Source organism: Mesoplodon mirus, assembly GCF_964341445.2.
Source record: "Mesoplodon mirus genome assembly, chromosome: 18".
Taxonomy (NCBI): Eukaryota; Metazoa; Chordata; class Mammalia; order Artiodactyla; family Ziphiidae; genus Mesoplodon; species Mesoplodon mirus.
The window spans coordinates 18,821,549-18,844,717 of NC_138994.1; the positions used below are offsets into that span (position 1 = coordinate 18,821,549).

Sequence of the window (23,169 nt, forward strand, 5' to 3'; positions counted from 1 at the left end):
GTCATTCCAAGACTTGACACACTTAGGATGCCGAGAAGGTGAAATGCAAGATCTCGGGCAGCAGCAGAGCCAGGGTTCAAATGCAACGCTCGGAAATGCATTCTCACTCATGCTAACTGGAAGTCTTAGAAAGGCCGTGGCCCTTCCCACGAATTGCTCTCGACTTGCCCCAAAAGACAAGATTAAGAAAATAAAGAGAGGGCTTCCCTGGTGGTGCAGTGGTTAGGAATCTACCTGCCCATGCAGGGGACACGGGTTCAAGCCCTGGTCCGGGAAGATCCCACATGCCATGGAGCAACTAAGCCCATGTACCACAACTACTGAGCCTGTGCTCTAGAGCCCGTGAGCCGCAACTACTGAGCCTGCGTGCCAAAACTACTGAAGCCCGCACGCCTAGAGCCCGTGCTCCACAAGAGAAGCCACCGCAATGAGAAGCCCACGCACTGCAATGGAGGGCAGGGAATTATAGTGATTTGCCCCTACTAGGGCAAATAAATTAATTTTAAAAATAAAAATAAATAAAGTGAGGGCTCTTAATCTCTCAACCAACGTTTCTCGCATCTGGGACGTCCATTCAAAACATAGAGATTCCCAGGCTCCCTCCTGCAAACACTGATTTACATGTGTGGGATGAGGCCTAGCAAAGTGTGTTTTACACAATCACCCCAGATGACTGTTAGGACCAGATATGTGTCTGACCCCACCTCCAGGGCTTTAAAGGACCAGAGAGGTGGGTCCCGGCTGCCCCCTGAGATGCAGGGCCAAGAGCTGTGTGACAGCCTAGAAGCACGTTGCCTGGGTGTCCTTGGGCCCTGGAGCAGCTGGGACCAGGGCTCAGGGCGACGAGGATGCGAGGTTAACTCCTAGGTCCCTTTGCATCCACCTATGTTGTTCCTTGAAGACAATTCCACCCTCCCAACCGCCCAGCCTGAGCCCCAGAACAACTCAAACTGCACCAGACTCACAGAGAGCAGTATTTCCCGCTCTTTCCTGTGGTTTGGAAACTCTTCTGCCCAGGAAGGGTAAAAGCAATGGCTTGGAGAACAGAGGGTGGGGACAGAAGCACAGATTACAGCAGGTTGCCCTCATGGGTTGTTTGACATGGACAAGATAGAGCCTCGTGCAAAAGGACACACATCCAATTAGCTTCTTCCTGTCCGCCAGCACACTGCTGAAGTACAACAGGGCTGCACCTGCGCCCCTTCCCTCCCCCCCAACCCTTCCCCCAAGGACTGCCAGACTCGGGCAATTACAGGCTGCCTGTCTCTCCCTCTGTTAAAAGATAATTGCTACGAGACAGCTAGCTCCTAGGGGACATGAGGGGTCTTAAGAGCATGAGGAAACCCCAGGAAGACAAAAATATCCTCTTTAGCCCAGGTCATATCTTTAACAGCTTTGCTTTCCTTCTTGGTGCTTCCTAGGGCCAAGCTAGGAGCGAGAACAGAGGCATTGTTTTCTATCTGGAGGCAGACAGAGGGGACATTTAAAGGCTGGCTGGGTGATGGGAAGACAGCTCATTCAAGGACCCAGAGCGGGCTCTTTCTCGCAAGCTGGTGGAGCATGAACATGAATGGTGAGGTCAGAGTTGGGGGTCTCAGGAGGTCTCTTCCCGCCCTGGTGAGACAAGTCTCATAGGCTGGGCTGCCCCAAGCAGCGCCTGAACGGGGCTGTCTGCAGAGGGGGCTTCCAAGGAAGGCAGGAGCAGCATCGCTGCCCTCTGGGAGTTCAGGGGAGGAGATCGCCCACCCGTGGGAACCTCAGGCCCACAGGCATCTCAAACACAAGAACGCGCAGAATTGGAGACATGCTGATCTGAATGTCAAATATGCAACCACCTCTTGCATCCTGGGGCAGTCAGATCAGAACCTTAACCAAACATAAAAACAAAACTAGGCTTGTGCAGTGATAGTGAGCAACGTAATTCCTGGAAAAGAACTTCCTTTGGCTTAAGAGAAAGTGTGTTTCCCAAGCAGGGAGACGAGGGAGTGGAGGGTGGCTCAGAAGTTCAGTGCAGGGTTTTCGCAGGCAGGCGGGTGGGGGGCGGCACCTCCCCTCACCACGGGACTCCCTGGTGGTACAAAGGAGACAAGGTCTCCTCTTTCTCGCGTCCCTGGGGCAGCCCCCAGTCTTTGTGCTGTGTCTGGCTGGACAAAGGACTGCAGGGGGAGGGGCTTCCTGCCCTCTTTCTTCTGTCTGTTCACCTTCTGGAATTTGCGGTCCTAAGGGACCCACTCGCCTTCAAAAGAGGCTGATCTCCCTGAATCCCTTCCTCTGCTTCACACTGGGTTGACCAGCAGTGAGCTCCAAGAGGTGGAGGATAGGGCTTCCCTGGTGGCACAGTAGTTAAGAATCCGTCTGCCAATGCAGGGACACGGGTTCGAGCCCTGGTCCAGGAAGATCTCACATACATGCTGCGGAGCAACTAAGCCCGTGCACCACAACTACTGAGCCTGTGCTTTAGAGCCTGCGAGCCACAACTACTGAGCCCACGTGCCACAACTACTGAAGCCCACGTGCCTAGAGCCCGTGCTCTGCAACAAGAGAAGCCACGACAATGAGAAGCCCGCCCACCGCAATGTAGAGTAGCCCCTGCTCGCTGCAACTAGAGAAAGCCCATGCACAGCAACGAAGACTGAACACAGCCAAAAATAAAAACAAATAATTAAATACATTTATTAAAAAAAAAAAAAAGAGGTGGAGGATGAGGATAGCCAGAGGTGGGTGGAGGTCCTCAGAACCGGAGGGTGATGTGGGACCCTGTCTACATCCTCTGCCCACCACAGTGTTGGCCCCTTGAATGAAGACTGAGGTCTTTTATTCATCACTATTCCCCAGTGCCTGGCTCAGAGAGGGGCTCCCTACCCCCTTTGTCACATGCTGAATGTGTGATGTGACCCCAATCCCCCAGGGCTCTCGCCTAAAGCTCTTCTCCCTCCACTCCTCTTCTGGCTTGAAAAACAAAGCACAGCAAAGATAACAATTTAAGAGAGGAAAGCACTGGTTCTGAAAGCTGGGAGAAGAGTGCACTTCTGTGGTTCAAGAGACCATGATAAAGTTTGAACTTGTTGCAGGAAGAAGGAACTAACGGTGTGACCTTGAGCGTGATACCCTAAGGGGCATAAGTATGCCCACTCCCGGGTTGAGGAATAAACTGATGCAGAGGGCCTGTCCCCTAGTAGGGGCTCAATCACTATAATTCCCTGCCCTCCGTTCTTATCAGAAAGCTCTCCTCTTCACGGGCTTAGCCTCCCGGCACCCCAGTCCCAGGCTGTATTTTCTATCCATTCAGCTGTAAACCCTTCAGAGGTCTCCCGTCCCCTCCAGGAGACCGATCACATCAGGACCCCGACTGGCAGCTAGGGGTGCAGGAGGCAGGGTGTTTAGAACTTGCTGGGTCCCGTGACTCGGGAAGCATCGAGGGCAGCGAGGACTGATGGGGCGGGGGACCGAGGAGCGCTCGTCCAGGAATCCACCATCCGGCAGAGCTAGCCCCAAGGACGCCCCACGAGGAGTTTCTTGCACTAGCGGTGGTTCTCACACTTGGGGGCTCCCCTCCTTCACTCTCCACTCTCCTGTTCAGCCGCGGACGTCCTCCCCGCACCCGCCCTTACCCTCGGTCCGTTCCTGTTGCCTCTGGGCCGCTGGGGAAGCACCCCCCGAGCGGCGGTGCCGGCTTCCCAGCTTCTCAAACGGCTCGGAGCCTTGGCGTTTACCCGTTGCCTAGCAACCCTGGCTGGCCCCGGACGCGGGGCGGCGCTGCGCAGCGCTGAGCGGAAGGAGATCCGGGGCACGTGACCCCCCCATCCCGCTATGTTGGAAGCGTCTCCGGTCCCTCCCAAGTTAGTCAAGCACCGGTAATGATAAACTTTTGTAGAGTCTCTGCCAAGGCACTTATCCGAGTCTACAAATATGCATTTGGCAAGATCCTGAGAAAATGCAAATTGTTCTCAGCGCGCCTCCGGGTCCTGCGCCCTGGTTGGGGCTCTGCTATTTATTTGCTCGTGATCCGGCGGATCGTTTTACCACCCCTTCCTTCAGCTTCCTCGTCTGCTAAATGGGAATTATAACCCCCAGCCTCCTTTCTGCTACCATATTCCCTGCACATTGTATAATAAGCTTAAATCTGACTACAGCACCAGAATGGAAACTCCTGGAAAGTAGGGACTGGGTGTTTCCACAGCTTAGCTCTTGGTTGCCATGTTGTAAACATGTACTGTTTATTGAATGGATGAATGAATGAATAAAATGAATTCCTCATGGGTTAAGGCAATGAGGGGAAATAATGTAAACTAAAGGAAGTGGATTTGGGGCTAGAAAACATGGGTTTAAATCCCAGTTTGGCCATTTACTAATCGCATGACCTTGGGCTAGTTGCTTTCCTTTTCTGACTCAGCCATCCTCGTTGGCAAAGGGAGAGGACAGTGGCAGTACTTAGGATAATTGGGAGGGCCAGCTGAGCTGACGCGGCAGGGTGCCCAGGCTGGAGCTAACTGCAGAGCCGGCATCTGAAGGGAGGCCAGCTCTGTACCTCCGACGGCAGGGAATCTAATCGGAGTTCAGGGATGGGCGCTGGAGATTTGGAGTTGGGCGGACCATGTGTCATCCAAGAAGTGGCATTTGAGATTGGAACCAAGCCTTGAAAAACCGTTATGAGCTGCAGGGGGGAAGGAGTGGGGAGAGGATTCCAGATTGGGGGGAGGGCGGGGCTAGTGTGAGCAAAGGAGGGGCTGTTGTCATGGAGGAAAGGCATTTGGGGGGCTGGAGTCCCTGGGGGGGGGACAATGAGAGATGAATTTGCAAAGGTCAGCTGGGGCCAGTTTGTGGGAGATCCGGGAGGCAGTCTAAGGCGCCTGGCCAGCTTCCCGGGGGTTTTGTGAAAGTACAGGAAGAAAGCAAACATTCCCTCCCGCAGGCTCCCCAGCTCCTGCATAAATGTGCTTTCACCACTACCCGGCAGGTGCAACAAAATTGCCATTGAGATGGCACTTTGCCCAACCGCACTAACCAAAGGCGAGCCCATAAGTGACTGCTGTCATCAACCGCCCCCCACCTCGACTCCCGCCACCAGTTTCTCTGAGTCAAGGAGTCCCTCAGGGTGGATGCCGAGGGGGGTGATGGGCTGGGTGCAGGAGCGCCTGAAAGCCCCACTGAACCGCCTTTGTGTGGTCAGATGTGAATCAGACCCGGACAAAACGTCAAGAAGATCGGCTCCACCCTGGAGCCCTGGCTGGTTGGGACTGCGATCGCAGGTGCCCTCCTCAACCCACCCCCAGCTTTGGGAAGCTGAGGCTCCCAACACACACGTTACGCCCCGGGGAAGGGAAGTGAGGCAGAGGTGGAAAAGGGGGAAATGGGAAAAGTTGAAAGGAAAACTGCCGCCTCCTTTCTCCTATTATTGCAATGATTTATTACAGGCTCCCCATCCCCCCTCCTCTGCCCCCACGCAGAAAGCCTGCATGCTGCCAACCACCAACATGCGGCTGTGTTCATTGGGAAGACAGGTGGCTCCCATGTGCAAGCCCGTCTCAGCCACCCTGGGAAGCCAGCAATGGAGCATATAATTAGAAGTAGGCAAAAGGGTCCAGTTTAAAAAATGCAGGGTCTCTCAGATCTCTGCTCAATCACAGCAGAATTGGCAACGGAAATTCTTTGCTGAGAGCGGCCCCTGGCCCTGGACATCCCCAAGGCCAGTCCGCAATCCACTGCACTGCTGTCCCCCCAACCTCTTTTTCCAACTTTTTATTGTGGTCAAGTACACATAAAATCTACCACTGTAACCATTTTTAAGTGCACAGTTCAGTGGTGTTAAGTACATTCATATTGTTATGCAACTGTCAGCACCATCCATCTCCAGAGCTGTTTTCATCAAGCAAATCTGAGACGCTACTTCCCTTAAACAGTAAGACCCCACGGCCCCCCTCCAGCTCCTGGCAAGCACAATCCTACTTTCTGTCTCTGTGATTTCGACTGGTCTAAGTACGTCGTAGAAGTGGAATCACACAGTATTTGTTTCTTTTTTGGAATTGGCTTATCTCACTTGGGCGTAATGTCTTCAAGGTGCATTCATGTTGTAGCGAGTGTCGGGATTTCCTTCCTTTTTGAGACTGAGTGATACTCCGTTGGACGGAGAGAGCACATGGACCCTAGGGTTGCTTCCACAGTTTACTATGGTGACTAAAGGTGCTATGAGCATGGAGGTACAAATATTGAGACCATGCTTTCAATTCTTTTGGAAAATGGGATTGCTGGATCACATGGTAATTCTATTTACTTAATAGGATTTATCCATTTTTAGTTTTTTAAAAAAATTATTATTTATTTATTTATTTTTATTTTCCGCTGCGTTGGGTCTTTGTTGCTGACCGCGGGCTCTCTCTAGTTGCGGCGAGCGGGGGCTACTCTTTGTTGTGGTGCGCGGGCTTCTCACTGCGGTGGCTTCTCGTTACGGAGCACGGGCTCTAGGCACGCGGGCTTCAGTAGTTGTGGCACGTGGGCTCAATAGTTGTGGCTCGTGGGCTCTAGAGAGCAGGCTCAGTAGTTGTGGCACACGGGCTTAGCTGCTGCTCTGCCGCATGTGGGATCTTCCTGGTCCAGGGCTCGAACCCGTGTCCCCTCCTTGGCAGGAGGATTCTTAACAACTGCGCCACCAGGGAAGTCCCAAGTTTTAATTTTTTTGAGGAACCTCCATACTGTTATCCACAGCAGCTGTACCATTCCACATTCCTGCCAACAGTGCATAAGGGACCACTCCGTCTGCCGCTCCATAGGGTAAGTGTGAATGACAGCCTCAAACACACGCCTGTTCCTGGCAAAGGCTTGAAACGCGGTCGATTCTGGGAGCACAGCTGCTGCATGGAAGTCAACAGTAGCTGAGGACCATGGGCGGGGAGCTGGGGTCGGCCTGCCCAGCCCTCTCAGGCCGGCCCGGGTGTTCAGCGGACAAATGAGATGCTGCAAAGAAAGCTGGAAAGGCGCCGTGCATCCCAGGCGCCCAGGCCCAGAGAAGCACCCCGTGGAGGTGAAGAGTTTAGGAAGAGAATGCAGCAAGGACCTGCTGCAAAGCTGGGAGAGGTGGCCCGCCACACGACACCCGCCCCAAGCCCATGTAATGGCACAGAGGTGCCCAGCGGGGCTCTGGGTTGCACACTCCTGGCTCTGACACTCTGTTCTTGACCAGGGTTCTTGGCCTTACCCAACCAATAGAAATTGATTAGAGGTCACACAAGAAATTCAGGCCAGGCTTTATTGGGGCCCCTGCTGCAGCAGGAGAGAGCGAAAACAAGTAATAGGTTCCCTTGCTCGCTCCCCGAAAAGCGGGGAGCCGAGCTGGTTCCTTATATGCGGTGAGGGTGGGGGTGTGTCCGGGGGTGCAGCTGGAAGGGTGGCTTAGTGGTCTGCCCACCCCACTGGTGGCGCTGTGTGCAGTGCCCTGCTTTTGCTCCTGACACCGTTTTTGCTCCCAGCTCTTCAGAAGTGGCGGTTGGGTTTTTGGAGGTCTATTTGTCCAGAGTTTGCCCCAACTGCACATGCATGCAGTTATTTTTAGTCCCTTATAGTCTCTTTGTATTTTGTTGCTTGAGGAGACGTGTGTCCAGGTGTAAGCACTGCAGCAAAGGGCCCCAGGTCCCAGCCTGTCTCAGCTCCAACTAAGTCCTTACTCTCTCTCTGCACCTCTGTTCTTTTATTTAGAAAATGACCTCATAAGGTTATTATGAGGTTTAACAATTAATGTGAATTCTTGGGACAGTCTTTGGTACACACACTGGAGATAATAAATGCCACTCATTATCAGCAACCTTAGAAGCAATGACCTTTAAAGGGAACTTTGGAGACTCGAGCAGAAAGGCCTGTCCTTGGTCCTGAAGATCAGCAAGGTCACCCGCCACCGGAGAGGCCCTGGGACATTCATTCAACAGCCCTGTCTTTCAACCCTTGATACTGAAACCTGCTCTGGAGTGCTCCCTGCGCGTAACCCAGCCAGAAGGTGCTGTTAGGGACCCTTGTCATTCCCAAAGCTGAGGAAGTTGGAGACGGTGTGCATTTTAGTACCAGTGGTTTATTTCTCCCCCAGGTGAGGGCACACATGCATCAAGCAGAGGTGTGCCCGCCTGGCCCCTTCAGGAACCACCCAAGGGATTCTAGTTTAGTTTACATGCATTAAAAACAACTCTAGTGGCCAACGAGCGTTAAGAAACACCACCTTGGTGTCGCCAAGTCCTGTCTGCACGTGACAGGGCCTCACGAAGGTGGCTTCACGGTGCACGTATGTACAGGTGAATGGGGGAGACAGAGTCCCGGAGGCCCCGTGGCCCCGCTGGCGTGGAGGCTTGGCTGGGGGTTGACAACCACTCTGCTGTCAGTGTTCTGACCAGAAGGCGGTGCTTCCAAAATGGAAATGGAGCCCCTGTCCACAGCCACACTACCCTGTGCCCCTGCTTCGGTGTGCAGGGCTGCGGAGGCTCCCGGCTCACGCACTCTTCGTCGGCAGGAGGTTGGAAGCACCAAAGACCCTAACCCTGGATCCTCGGCGGGAAGGATGGTGGGTCATTATTTTCTCCTTGTCCACGAGCTCTTTCTCACCCAGCAGGTGTAGGTCAGGGGCTGGGGAACAATGGGGTGGGGACGGGATGGTGGGAGAGGTAGGGAAGACACCTGTCTTCACATCAAGACACAGTCAGCCCATTCTGCTAAAACCTTTTATGACAAACTTTCCTGAAGACAAAAGCGGGGGGTGGGGGGGTGGGGAGAGTTGACCTGGGCATTCAGCCAGTCTCCTGGACCAGACTCTGTTCATGTTCAAACTTGCCTCTTAGAGACTTTGTTCTCTCAAAACGCCTCCCTCGGGGTGGGATGAACCCACAACCCCATCAATCAGCATCCTGGGACAGGATGTCTCACTGATCTTTATTTTGGTAGACAAATCAGGTGGGAGGGATGAACCCCACATCTATAGTAAAAACCGGCTGTGCTGTGAGTTTCAATTCTTTGGCTAATCAAAAATCTTTAAAACACTGGCAAAAAAGAGTTGGAATTGCTTTCAAAGTGTCTGTGAATACCTGAGACTGTCCGTATCCGCAGTGAGCAAACTCACAGCAGCGATTCTGGAATGGAGGTGCGGCGACAGAGGGCTGCAGAAAGGCCGGCCCACCCCTGCCACCTGGAAGCCCACCAGGCACGAGGCTCTGGTCCCCCAGCCTCCTATGCAGGGCCTGCCAGTGCCTTCCCTTGGTGGCACAGGAAGAGTCCACCTGGCCCCGGGAGACGGATTTGGACAGTGTCTGGTCTCATCAGGGATGTCATCTCCTGATCAGCCCTCCCACCTTTACCTGTGGGGAGATGGCACCCATCCGAGCAGCCAGGAGGAGGCACAGTCCAGGCAAGGGGACCCTCAAGTCAAGCCTGACTCCTCCCCGCCGTCATTCACCACCTGGGGAAGGTGGGACGCAGGGGCAAACTGAACCAGGCTCTCAGCTTAGGGACGGCCAAGCACCTGGAGGGCATTTCCGGTGTGGAGAGAAGGTCAAAGGAGGGAGAGGCTTGTCCAAGTCATGGGTCTTCTGTCTGCCTGGGAATCTCAGCCAACCCCAGGCCGATTCTCCCGGAATCTCAGCCACTCCCTTGCGCCAGCAGGAGCCTTCCAATCCTGCAGGTCCACGCACAGTCTCTAGATGCCTTTGGTTTCTATGAAAGAAACACGCTTGCATTTGCCTTAGTTAAAAACCAAAATGGATCAAGGAGGCAGGAACTCCCGAAAGTGTGTTAGGCTGGAAACTCATTCCCATAGTGCCTCAGGTGTTCATCTGCCACGGACAGGTAGGTGGCCCTCATGCTGGGAGAGTACTGTGGGAGAGAGGGGAGGGGACAGTCAGAACAGGGTCACACATCACCCGTTAAACCAGACACCGTACTAGCAAAAATGCTGGAACTTCTGAGGAAGTGTGAGCTGGGCCAGCCACAGTGGCCGGGCACCAAGTTTCAATGTCAAGGCCTCATGGGGATTAGCAGAGGATTGTCGAGTGGCCTGGGCAGGCTTCGTGTTTGCTGATGCTTCCAACCCTGGGGCCATCAGGACGTCTGGGTCCCAGCCTCAAACTCAAGATGCACACACCGACCAGGCACCCTAATGCACCAGTGTGCTTAGGAGCCCGCCTAGTGAGCAGGCTGAGGGCACAGGCCCACTGACTCAGAGAGCCAGGTTCAAATCCCAGCTGTGCACCTTACTCATCCCATGACCTCGGCGGAGGTTCTCCAGTCACTCCAAGCCTCCGTTTCCCCACCTGCACGATGGACCGAAGAGTACTCAGCTCTTCCACTGAAAGGACAGAGTGATATAAAGCAGGCAAGACCCCTAACACGGGGGTTCTCAAACTTGGCTGTGCATCAGAGACACTGCGGGGGCGGGGGTGGGTCTGAAAGCATCCTGAAACCCAGGCCACACCCACCAGTATTTTTTTTTTTTTTTTTTGCGGTCCGCGGGCCTCTCACTGTTGTGGCCTCTTCCGTTGCAGAGCACAGGCTCCGGACACGCAGGCTCAGCGGCCATGGCTCACGGGCCCAGCCGCTCCCCGGCATGTGGGATCCTCCCGGACCGGGGCACGAACCCGTGTCCCCTGCATCGTCAGGCGGGCTCTCAACCACTGCGCCACCAGGGAAGCCCCACCAGTATTTTTTTTTTATGTGATAACATAACATAAAATTAAGCCTTTTAAAGTGCCATCACCAGCACCGGCCAGTGACCCACGAGGCTCCTCCTTGACCAGCTGGCATCGAGCAGTGCAAAAGCAAATCCCTCCCTAAAGCTGGGAGAGTCACGCTGTGGGCTACACCTGCACGCAGGTGGGTACTTATCTCCTGGGTCCTGGGACCCTGCCTAAGGAAAGTGAGGAGGCGGAGAGCAAATCAAGCAGCTCAGTATCTGCTACTACTAGATAAAAGTGACTGTGAGTCAGCTTAATAGGTGCTCAATAAATGTTATCACTATGATTGCTTATTATCATCACTATTACTAGCTGCGTAGCTCTTGGCAATTCACATTAATCCTCTTAGACTCAGTGTCCTAGTTCGTAAAACAAGCTTGACACTACTGGAATGATCTAAGATCGTCATGGTGGTTATATTACAAGATAAGTTCATTGAAATTCGCTGGCAATTGCTCATTAAGTGTTAGGACAGGAGAGATAAGTTGTTTTCTCCTTTTGATGTGAGAAAAATGAGGCTATAATTATCTTACAGAAAAAAAAAATACAGTGCCACCAGTGTTTTTTTGTAGGTTCTTCCAAGTGCAGCCAAGTCGGAGAAACACAAAGTTTAAGCGTCCATTCACAGAAGACGTTAGCGGGCCTCTGCTCGGAAGTAGAGATGCGGCTTCTTAGGTTAGCACATCTCACATTACACGTAGGACCTGAGATTCTGCATTTCTAACAAGCTCCAGGTGCTGCTGGGCAGCTAACTCCAAGGAGCGATGGTCCACAGGATCCTGACTGTCTCCTAGTGCCAGGGATGTTTCTGGGGTCCAGGTCGAGGCCGTTCACACCAGAGATGGACGAAGGCTTCCTGCTGGGGGGCAGGGAGTAGGGGCCTGAGACCCCTTAACCCAGTGGGTCTGAACCGGGGGCAATTTTGCCCCTGCCCAGGGACATCTGGTAAGGCCTGAAGGCATTTTCAGTTGTCACCGCTGGGGGCTATGGAGTGGGGATGCTGCTGCTATCGCGTGGGTGGAGGCCAGGTATGCAGCTAAACCTCGACAGTGCACAGGACGGCTCCCGTGACACGCAGTGCCCTGAGCAGGCTTCAGGCTTTACCTGGGAACAGGTTAGAAATGCAAAGCCCCGAGCCCCACCCCAGATATTCTGAATCAGAAGCAGGGTGGGCCCAGTGGCCTGAGTTGTAATGAGTCCTCCAGGAGATGGATGTTCAAGAGTGAGACCCTCCTCCTTGAAGCAGTGTTTTCCAAACTTGCTTGATGGCAAGGTTCACCCGGGCTACGTCTTCAGTGAAGTCCCTGGACTGGTATTTTTAAACAAGTGCCTGGGTCATTTTTGTCCATCGGGCCCAGGATACGGTGCCTGGAAAGACAGGAGGTGATTCCTAGAAAGCAGAGCTAAGGGAAAACACGTTTCTAGCCGAGGGAAGAGGCTGTAGGTTCCGATGGCCTGGCTTGATATCACCCACCTTAGTGAAATCCCCAGTGTCCCAGAGATGGAGCTGGCAGGGGGAGGGATTTTCCGTACACCAAATGCACTGGGTACTGATGGATAATATTTAGAGCAGGTGCAGGGGGAGAGTGGGGAGCGGTCAGCTGTGTCCTCTTTACTGGGGCTCACGTCCGTATCCTCCACGCTGTGGCTTCCTTGGTCAGCAGGCTCAGCCGTCTCTTCATGCCTCTTGCTTGTTAGGAGGGGAGGGGGGGTCATCTCTGGGGCAGGTTGAGCTGGGCAGGGCAGGGCAGTCAGCTCTGCCAAAGCAACTGGAGTTTCTGGGCTGGTCTCAGTTATAGCGGGGGAAGGTTTAGTCAGTCCGTCCTTGTCCTTGCAAATAAGGTCAGTTCTTGATTATCTCTGCTAATGTCAGGAAGAGTGGCCTGGATCTTTCAGAACAGAAGGTAATCCGAAATTCATTTTTATTTGGCATCCCCGTGCCTTGAGTAATTTATTTTTCACAGCAGCGGATCTCCCCTAATTATGTTGTACTGAGATTAATATTAAAATCAATCTGCATTCCTGGGGCCACAGCAGCTGGCGGGAGGAAAAAAGGAACCCAAGAGGCTTCTGGTTTAGAGAGAAGCCAGCTTGGGATTTCAAAGGTGCCAACTCTGGAAGCAGGCTTGGACCAGCCGCTCTCCCTGCCTCAGGCCCCCAGGGAGCAAGAGTAAGGCCTGGGTCTAGTGCTGTTTGTAAAAGGACAGCAGGGAGGCGCTCTGGGCAAAAAGCAGCAAGGTGGGGAGAGCCAGAGGGTGGGTCTGGGCACGACACTGCACACATTTGGGGCCGATCATCCTGCGTGGTGGGCAGTGCCCTGTGCTCAGCAGCACCCCTGGCCTCCACCCACTAGATGCCAGTACCAGCGACCCCCCCAGGTGTGACAACCAAAGATGCCTCAAGACATGGCCAAATGTCCCCCGGGGGAGCAAACTCCCTCCTGGGTGAGACCCAGTGCTCCAAGGTAAGGCTCAAATGTCACCTCCTTAGACCCCGAAGGAACAGTTCCTCCCTCTAGGTCCTAAAGCACCGTATGGCACTTATTACAACAGCTTTCTGAGTCTCTCCCCGCCGCCCCTGCAGGCTATCCACGTCCCGAAGATGGGGGCTGGGTGCGCATCTCTCTTTCCGGGGTCCGGCACTGTGGTTTTCCCCAGGCGCACTCGCTGGATTCCCCGAGTGCACGTGAACATTGCGGTTCTCAGGGCCAAGGTCTATTTCGTTAGTCCCCTGTCCTTGGGGCTCCAGGGCTCCTATTTCACCAACTGGACGGCTCCTTCTAAACTACCTGGACGGGGCGGGTGAAACACCTCGCCCAGCCCAGTGAAGGCAGGGGCTCCTTCCCCGACAGACCCCTGGCTCAAGAATGCAGACTTCAACCTGGACTTAGAGCCCCCTCTTTCTTACAAAGGCCACGCCTCCGTGGAGGAGGTGGGGTGGGAGGAAGCTTGAGTGACAGCAGAAGGAGGGGGTAAAATAAATAGGCGGCTCAGTCTTACATCACTTACTGCGTCACACACACATGCTTTCGTACGGATCAATTTCTCCAATGCTCCGACCACCTATGTGGTGTGCTATTACATTCCCATTCTACAGATGGGGAAACTGAGGCACAGAAAGGTAAAGTACTCGCCCAAGGCCACAGAGGTCATAAGCAATGAGCTGGCATTGGAACCCAGGCATTTGGTACTGGAGTCTGTTTTTTTTTCCTCTTTTGGCCGTGCCACGATGCTTGCAGGATCTTAGTTCCCCGACCAGGGATGCAACCTGGGCCGCGGCAGTGCAAGAGTGGAGTCTGTGTTTCTGAACCTCAGCTGTCTCTATTTGCAGCTCTATCTCAGCCAGTAGTATGAGGCCACCCTCATACTTCTCCAGGGGCAGATAGCCGGCACACTCCTCACACCCTGATGTTGCGTCTAGGTCCCCTGGCTGGGGTGGAGGGTGGGTGGGAAGTGCGGACCCCACTTGGGCACAGCCTGGGGACGTCAAGAGCTGCGGGGCGGGGGGAGGTTTGGGGCAGGCAGGTCTGGTATTAGCCCTCCCAGACCTGCCACCACAGGGGCCCCTGACCCTCTAGCTCAGGGTGTCAAGGTAAACGTAAATCTAAAAAGAAAAAATTTCCCCGGTGCAAAAAGGGAAAGAAATGCTTCTTTGAGCAGCATTTCCTTTAGAAAGCTGATCCTCATAAATTACTCCTCTATCCCTTTGAGAGGTGTTTAAACCTTTTTAAAGGCCAACGAAGGCTCTCAGCAGTTTTACAATCCAGGAACGTTTTCTTCCGGGGCTGGGAGCCATCTCTGAAATGGTAGCATCAGGAAGACTGCCCCCATCTCCCCGGCAGTTAGTGAGCCCCGATGGCCACACAATTACCAGGTGGATTTAGGATGAACCAGTGTGACAAATGGTGCTGCCGAGTCCTCTTGCTGGCAGACAGGAGTCGTTTATCTTGAGGACAGGTGTGGAATGCGGTGCATCTATCTGCCTGGCTGTGTAGTATGAGCTCTGTCTTTACAATCCCCTTAGCAGACAGCCTGCGATGTGCATGGCAGTCTGGTTTAATGCTTATCTGGCAACAAAACGGTTTCATTCTTTTCTACCTCTGTGGCGGGGATTCACTGGGTCCGCAGGAGGTTTTTTCTTCAATTATTCCCCCCTCCCCACAGGGGCAGTGCCTTTGCCCAGGGAGCCCAGGTTACCGTGGGCGGAGGGGAGCCTCTTCCAATGAGCGGCACATTCTCGTAGCGTGGGTTCCCACCGAAGAGGACAGCTTGGTTCCTGCAGGCGGAAAGGAGCGGGGAGAGCTCAGGCTGGGGAGGCCGGGTGGGGGGTGTCTGCTCAGATTCCTACAGGAGGGTCCCGGGGGTGTGCAGATGGGAGATGGAAAAGGACCACGGATAGACGGGAGGGAGTGAGGGCAGGAAGATAGGGAGGCCTGGGGAGAAGGAGCAGGTGGGGTGATGGCGCCAGGAGCAGTGTGGCCTGGAGAAATGCAGCTTCTCGGGCCTTCAACCTGCCCTGCAAGCTTGAGGCAAAAGACCTGACACCTGCAGGGGCTCTTCCTCCAGCACTAGATGCTCCCCGGGGGCCTTCCCACCTGGCATCCTGGCTGCAGTGAGGGGACCACGCTGGCCTCGGATGCCTCCTCCCCACCCGGCTCTCTGGACCCAAACGTGCTGCCTGCAGATCCAGCCCGATGGGTCGGGGGAGGTACCGGGGAGGCCCTGGGAGCCCTGCCGTACATGTACTCCGAGACGGGGGCATTGGAGATAGTCTGGGCCGGGGGCTGCAGGCTGGTCTGGCTGCCCAGGCCGCTGCTGTAGCTGCAGAAGCTGCGAAGCTGCCCGCGAGGGGGGTTGTGGGCGGCGATGCGCCGGGCCTGGGGGTTGAAGGGGTCATCGTCGATGTCGTCGTAATCTCTGTCCCTAGAATGACACATAGGATATGGCCAGCTGTGAGGGGCCCCGGCCCGCTTCCCTATCTTCCCTCCCAGGACTTTCCCTCTGGCCACAGGTGTCTCCTTGAGGTTCTTTGATAGGACTCTGCTCCACTCCCAACTGCACATCCTCCTCCTCCAGGCAGTCCACCACGCTGACCACAGGCACACAGACCCTCCCTACCCTGCTTCCTTTTCTGATCTACTCTGAAGACACTGAAATACCATCTTGTCTCTGTCTATCTCCTCAATGAGACTACAGGTGCCCTGGCGCTACAGTATGTCCTTCTGGTATTCCGAGGCACCCCTCCCAGCAGCAGCATCACACCACAAAGTCCTGGAGGGGAAGAGGGGGTAAAGCCAAGGGTGCCAGGCTGTGGCATGGTGCTGTCACCAGCCTTGGCCCTGCTCCTGCCCTGGCCCCCTCCAACCTCCTTTTGGGGTTCTGTCTGGACTTTCAGGGACGCTTGGGCAGAAATCCAGCCAGCCTGTTGGGGCTGAATGCCTGGTCCCCCTGTTGCCCTTCTCCATCCCAGGTTATCAGCTCCCGGTTCAGTCACAGAGCTGAGCCTCCTGCCTCCTCCCCCAGGAAGCCGCCCAGGCAGCCCACCTGGTGGCAAAGTGCTTCCAGGCCCCTGGCCCCATGCAGATCATGGTGGAGAAGGCGAGGGCAGCCAGGAGGGAGAAGAGGCCGAGGTACAGCAGGCCCTCGAGGCCGTCGTAGCAGATGCCAGTGAGGGCGTCCAGGTAGTCCTGGCGGAGGAAGAGGAACACACAGCTGGAGGGGGAGTGGGACACAGCCTGGGGTCTGAGCTGGTCTCTGAAAGCCCCTCTCCCCGAGCCTGGACTCGGGATCTCTGCCCCTCTCCCATCCCAAGCACCTTGAACAGCCACTCAGGGTCCACGCTCGGGACCCGGACACAATGGGGCTTCTCGGGTTCTCTCTACAAGCCTTTGCTGAATACCTACTGTGTGCTGGGCTCTGAACAGGACAGATGAGCTTGCAGGGTAGGGGAGCCGGGGGACAGGGGGCATTTAATCTGAGGCCAGCATGGCAAGGAGTGGAGTGTGCCTTGAGCAGCTGAGGCAAAGCAGACAAGCTTGGTGTGTTCAGGAAAAAGGAAAAAGGCCAGCAGGGGACAGGTGAGATGGCACCAGGTCATGCTGGGTCTCGCAGGACAGGCGAGGAGTTTGAATTTTACACAAGGTGATGGGAAGACATGGGCAGGTTTGGGGATGGAAGGGATGTGATCCGATTCATTTTTTTTTTTTTCTTGCGATACGCGGGCCTCTCACTGTTGTGGCCTCTCCCGTTGCGGAGCACAGGCTCCGGACGCACAGGCTCAGCGGCCATGGCTCACGGGCCCAGCTGCTCCACGGCATGTGGGATCTTCCAGGACCGGCGCACGAACCCGTGTCCCCTGCATCGGCAGGCGGACTCTCAACCACTGCGCCACCAGGGAAGCCCAATCCTATTCATTTTTAAAAGACCGCTCTGGCTGCCTGGCTGCCATATATGAAAGGTAAGGGGGCAGGAGAAAGTGGGGACTGGTTAGGAGGTCATGGTTGTCACCCAGGGGAGTGGGATGGTGCTCGGACCAAGGCGGGAGCGGTGGAGGGAGAGAGAAGTGGACGGAGCAGGATATATTTGAGAGTACAGTTGTGAGGCCTTGCTGAGGGGTTGGATGTGGAAGGGGAGGGAGGGTACTGGGGCGACTCCCATGTTCTCAGCTCTGAAGTCAGACTGCTGGGGTCAGAAACCCAAGCCCTTGAATTGATAGCTCTGGGATCTTCAGTAAGCTACTTTTTACATATACATATAGATAGATAGGTAGGTAGATAGATACATCTGTCTATCTACCTATCTATCTATCCATCTATCCATCCACATACATAGACACACACACACACGTTGCTTATCTATAAAATTTCCCATAAAATAACATGTATCTCACAGTAAAACTGTGAGGACTCAATGACATGTTGGATATAAACTGCACAGAACAAGGCTGAACACAGAACCAAGGACTCAGTAAATCACAGCTGTGAACATTATTACGAATATTTGCTCGAATTCCACATGGGATGCGAAACATCGACATGCACTGGCTTTCTGCTTTGGGGGAGAGAGGGCCTCACATACTCCCAGTGTGTTCCCTGCACGATTGTCCGATATTCCAGACTCCTAGAGATGACCCTGGCAATGAGAATGGGATGTCCACTTGCAATTCAGGAATTGGTCAGGTGGACCAGATGGCTGGGAGTCTGGGCAATGGGGAACAGCCACCCTCATATAGCTCAGGGCCCCCCAGCATTCTAGAGGTAAACGGATCCAACTCTCCTACCTGCACCCCCGATACCTTTCACTGAGGCTCCCCGGCTCAGCTACTGGAGAGAATCCAGAAGCCAGGCACCTCTTCTACCCCATTCCCTGGCCTGAAGGGAGCCCAGGCAATCACTCTCCTAGCCTCTGCAGCCTTCTCTCTGGGAAGATGTGGCCTGCTGGGGTGCCCCCCGCCTTCCACCCGCGCCCCCAGGGCCACCCCGGCACCTTGTGCAGCCCCCGGCAATCCAACATGGCCATCAGCTGGTGGAGGCTGGACTCGGATGAATTCAACAGGAGCTGGATTCTGAGCAGATCTTTCTGAAGCAGGAAGAAAGAAAGAGGCAAACATGCAGACAGACAGAGAGGCAGAGAATGAGCGCTGGGGGGAGGGCTTGTGGAAAAAACCGCAAACCGCAGCTTGTGCAGAGAGGCCTTTAAAGCCAAAGGAAGCGGCTAGACTGCCGGGAGGGAACAATTTCTTTCCACAGCCTGGTCTCTGAAGCCCGACCCTGTGGGAGGTGGCCGGCCACCTTACCTCTGCTGTGGGGAAATGCGGGACAGCAAACTGCAGCAGTCCCGTCACCTGGATCTGCATGGTGGTCAGCGAGCGCTGGAAGATGGTCAGTGCCTGGGCCAGGAGAGACGGAGGTCCCGCATGAGCTTCGATTCCCAGGAGCCCCCCGCAGCTGCCAGATTCCCCTGCAGCCCCTCCCCGTCTGCAGCTGCAGTCGCTTCCCCATCATGGCCCTTCCTGCTTACAGGAGGTCTTCCCCTCAGCCCTCAGGCTTCTTCAGAGCAGCACCATTCTCTTGCTTCCTGCTACTCTAAATGTCCTGCTGGGACAGCCTTGCCCGGGGCGGGGAGGGGGGGGCGGCTTGTGAGAAACGCAGAATCTTGGGCCCCAACCCAGATCTACTGCACAGCCTCTGCATGGTAACCAGCACCCAGGGTGACGGATGGGCATGCACGCTGACCAAGAGCACTGTCCCCTGCAGAGGACCCCAAAGAAGCAAAGAACACCCAGCCACTGCCACCTTATTGGTCAGTGCTGGGGCTTGGGGTCAAGAGGGAGCGAGCTGACCACCAAGGGGGCTGGGGGCAGGGTGAGGGCTGGGCTGGGCGGGCCGTACCTGCTGGAACGGGCTGCTTGCACTCTGACTGCAATACAGGTAGTAACGGGTCACCTCTGCAAGGCAAAGACACTGGGTCAGGCAGGAGCTCACATGTGACCAGCTGCTCATCCATCCTCAGCAGCCAAGCTGGTACCCGAGCTCCCAAAGGAGGTAGCTTCTAAGAAATGACCCAGTGGTCCAGCTGGACCTGAAGTAGAGGGGTGGGGAGGCAATGGGTGACTACAGTGCTGAAAGGGGTAAGTAGAGGCACAGTCTGGCTGACCACGAGCCTGCACTGAGCATCCTGAGTGGCTCTGACCCCAGAGGCCCGAGAGCTTGTTACCTGTGTGGAGCTGGCCCTCCGTGATGTTGAGGATGAAGGCGTCGGGAGCCGCGCAGAAGTCGCCGGTGCCCTGAGCCAGGGAGAGACGGGAGGGGTGGAGGAAAGTCACACACCGGAGCCCTGGGAGGAACCGGGTGCCCTTGGCCCCAGGCACGGGGACCCTGCGGCTCAGACCTAGGTGGGCAAGAACAGTCAACAGCCACCCTCCCTGCGCTCGAATCCTGGTTCTGCCTCCGCCCAGCTCTGTAACTTTACAGACAAATCCTGTGTCTCCGCGGCCTCCTCAGTCACATGGAGAGAAAAACGCTATTCACCTAATGAGTTAATCTACATAAAGTACTCAGAAAAGTGGCCGACAGCAGGCACTACAATCCGTTAACTCTTATTCCCAAATGCCTCTTCCGGGATGGACCTGGGTCAAGGGTAAGCTGTGGGACGTGTTTTGGAGAGTTATTTGCACCATGACCTCGTTTGCTCATGTTTTAGTTTTTGTCTTGCTGTTACCAAGTCCACCCCCGCTCTGGGGCTGTCCATCTATGAAGCCTCCCTCAGAACCTCTTTCTAAAGAACGACATTGGTGCTGAATCCATCTTTGAGCTTTTGGGTGCAGGTCCTGTCATGATGAGATGGGGGACCAGGAAGCGCACGGGCTGAGAGGACACGGGTTCCGGGCTCTGCCACTGCCGCGCTGGGGGACTGGGACACCGCAGCGCAGCCTGGCTGGGTGACCACCAAGGGCCCACAGGGCTGAGTGGACGCACGTCTGGGCCCCGGAAAAGGCAGCAGCGAGGATGCCACCCTCTGAGCCAGGCCGTCCCCAGATCTGGCCTGGGGGGTGCAGTGGGACACTGGGTAGAGGGGGACTTCCACCTTTCAGAGCAGCCAGGGGAGGCTCTGGTCCTCTGGCCCGTTCCAAGGGGCACCCCTGCTCCAGTGCACGCTCTCCAAGCCGGGGACTCCTCTCCGTGGCCCTTTCCTGCCAGCCCTGTCCTCCTTCAGGAAGGGCTGCCTCAGGGGGCAATGCTGGAGCATCACTCATTCATTCACCGAATTGACAAGTATTTATTGAGTACCTACTAGGTGCCACACGATGTCCTAGGCATGAGACACAGTGGTAAGCTGTACTATGGCACTTATGGTCTAGAAAGTGTGTGTCTGGGTGACATTGGGGAATAAAATGCCCCTCCAGATACAGAGCTTCCACAGAGCCACATCTGTACACGCACAAATGCACACATATACATGCTCACACAACCACATGCCTCAGGACCCCGGGAGAACCGTTTTATACTCAAATCACTAGGGTCCATCATCAGACTGGTTTATTATTATAAATCAGAGCCGCTGCACCAGCGGGCCCAGGGGTGCACCCTCACCCCCGTTACAGGAATGGCAGAGAGAGGGGAGCCAGAGCCAAGCAGGGGGACGGGGAGGCCTTGGGAAACGTGAAGAGCGAGGCCGCCATCTTGGTCTGGGTCACCCCCAACAAGTCTGGGATCCAAAGAAGGACAGGAGGCTGCTGGCAGAGGCTCCACCAGGGATGCGCCCCTCACCCCCTCCTCAGGCCAGGCCTGCTCTTCAGACCCTCAGTGAGGATTCAACCTTCCTATCGGTGAAGACAAGGGCCCGTACGTGCGTGTGCACGCGTGCGCTTTCTTCACGCAGTGGGGATGGGGATGGGGATGGGGGGCGGGGGAGGGGAGGGTGCGCTGAGCTCGGTTGGAGTCGCCCTGTGACTCTCCTAGAAAGGTAGTAAATGTGCAGTAAACCAATGGACCCTTACTATGTGCCTCCCAGGGGTCAACCAATCCATCTCGTCCCAACAACAACCCTTCAAGGCGACTGCTGTTCTCCCCATTTTACACAAGAGGAGACAAGGAGATGGAGGCCTGGGGAACTTCAGTTAAGTCCCCAGGGCCCCCTGCTGGGGAGGTGGGGAGGGGATGAGGACCCAGCCAGGGGGGTTCCAGAGGCCAGCCCCCTTGGGCTTGGAGCATATAGTTGTAATATTTACCTACTTATTTGCTTTGGTATTTGTTCAAAGTATTGGCTATTTTTATAAAATTCTTTGGAAGTTTTTCCTTTATTGATTGGAAGCAGATTATTTTTTGCACGATTAAAATAAGCTTACTATATGAAATATTAAAAAACAAAAACCCTCACTAGGTCAGGGCCCAGTGAGGTGGGCCCACCGTCCCTCCTGGCCGATTCCCAGGGAGACCTCGGCTCAGTCGGTGTTGCTCTGCGGCCAAAGCACCTGGGTGACCCTTTCCTCCTTCCTCTCCTGAATCCACTTCTCCCCCTCCCTTCTCCTTGGGCACTTTCTCTCCTCTCTGCCCCTCACCCTTCACCTCTGCCTTACACTCCTGACTGCACCGGGGTGTGGGTGGGGGTGGGGTGTGGGGGGGGTGGTCGAGCAGATAAGGCTCAGCTCCCCGGCTCCCAGTTCCCTCCCCATAGGGGCAATGCTCCTATCTCATGGAGGCCCTTTCTGGGGGACGGGGAAGGCAGGGGGTGAGGCCACCCCTGCAGCGGGAAGGCAGTGTTGGAGCTCTGGTCCCACAGATCTCAAAAACAAAAACACCCCCCAAAAAACAGGCTCAGAGAGCAGGGGCAGTGGCCACACAAAAGCTCCCCACAATAGCCTTTGAGGGCCTGGCTCCTTCACCCCCCACTTCCTATTAAAATGCAGCAGGATCTGTAGCCCCATCAAAGGCCCATTCACTCCCTCATCCTCTCTCTCTCTCTCACACAAGGGCCTGACTAATCGAATTAGGGAAATGGCCTTTCTCTCCAACTCCCTGGCAACCCGGGGCCCTCAGCTGGGAGCTGAAGTCCCCCCTGGGACGGAGCTGTCTCCCAAAAGGCAGCCCGTGGTGGCCAGCTGGAGGCCATCGCTGTTTTGGGAAGGCAGATGGGGGAAGGGCCCACCATATGCAAGCTTCCCTGCGCCCACTCTTCTCCCTGGAGGAGAGGCTGTCGCCAGGCGGCTGTGCGTGGGGCTCCGGCCAGCAGCCGCTCCCCCTAGACCATGTACAGCCCACCCAGCTCAGATGACGGCAGGATGCGTTTGAGTATGACCTGCGCTCTCCTCCTCTGCTCTTCCCTGTATCTGGAGGGGCCTCAGCCCCGGGGATGTAGGCTCCTGCCTGTCCAGTGCTCCCTCCTGCCCAGAGCGGACACTGAATGGGGGGAGGGGAGACAAAACGGGAGATGCCCACCTCCTCCCCCTTCTAGACAAGCTTTGCTCAAAGCTACCCTGAGCAAGCTGCACCAGGGTCTACTCATTTTGGGGGCGTCATGGATGCAAAGTGGCCAAGGCCAGAGCCACCAGCCAGCCCCCAAGTCACTGGGCCAGGCACGCATTTGGGTAGAGGGGTTCCAGTGAGCCCTTTTCTTTTCTCCCCAGGTTGAAAGGGCAGAACGTATGCAGGTCACGGGGTTACTTTGTGGCCCTTAAGTCAGCTAGGGGTTCCCTGAAATCCCTTGGTACATCCTGCCCCCTGTGCCCCCCACACACACACTGTGCACCGCCATGTAGCGATTCACATGGGATGGCAATGATCTGCCTACATGTCTTTCTTCCGCGGGCTGCGACTTAGTTGAGGGCAAACGTCACGTCCTCCTGTTTCTGTACCCCAGGCACCTGCACTACTGAGTGCCACACAGACAAACATCAGCTGAACGAACGAACGAATGAATGAATGACATGCACACAGCTTCTCTAGAGCATTAGGCCTATTAAAGACCAAACATAC

At 55.3% G+C, this 23,169-nt stretch overlaps 1 protein-coding gene across 8 annotated transcripts in view; it reads right to left on the reverse strand.

Moving 5' to 3' along the window:
- Nucleotides 1-8,055: 8,055 nt before the first annotated feature.
- The window catches only part of TTYH2 (tweety family member 2), a 39,714-nt gene continuing 24,600 nt past the window's right edge, over nt 8,056-23,169 (reverse strand). For 4 of the 8 annotated variants that reach the window (XM_082603480.1, XM_082603482.1, XM_082603487.1 and 1 more), the window contains 8 exons: nt 19,412-19,481; nt 19,087-19,142; nt 18,492-18,584; nt 18,182-18,274; nt 16,241-16,383; nt 15,437-15,619; nt 14,894-14,972; nt 12,072-14,189 (listed from right to left, as the gene is read on the reverse strand). In XM_082603480.1, coding sequence (XP_082459606.1) covers nt 13,788-14,189; nt 14,894-14,972; nt 15,437-15,619; nt 16,241-16,383; nt 18,182-18,274; nt 18,492-18,584; nt 19,087-19,142; nt 19,412-19,481 — 1,119 coding nt within the window. In that variant the 3' untranslated portion in view covers nt 12,072-13,787. The other 4 variants (XM_082603483.1, XM_082603484.1, XM_082603485.1 and 1 more) reach the window with 4 other exon arrangements.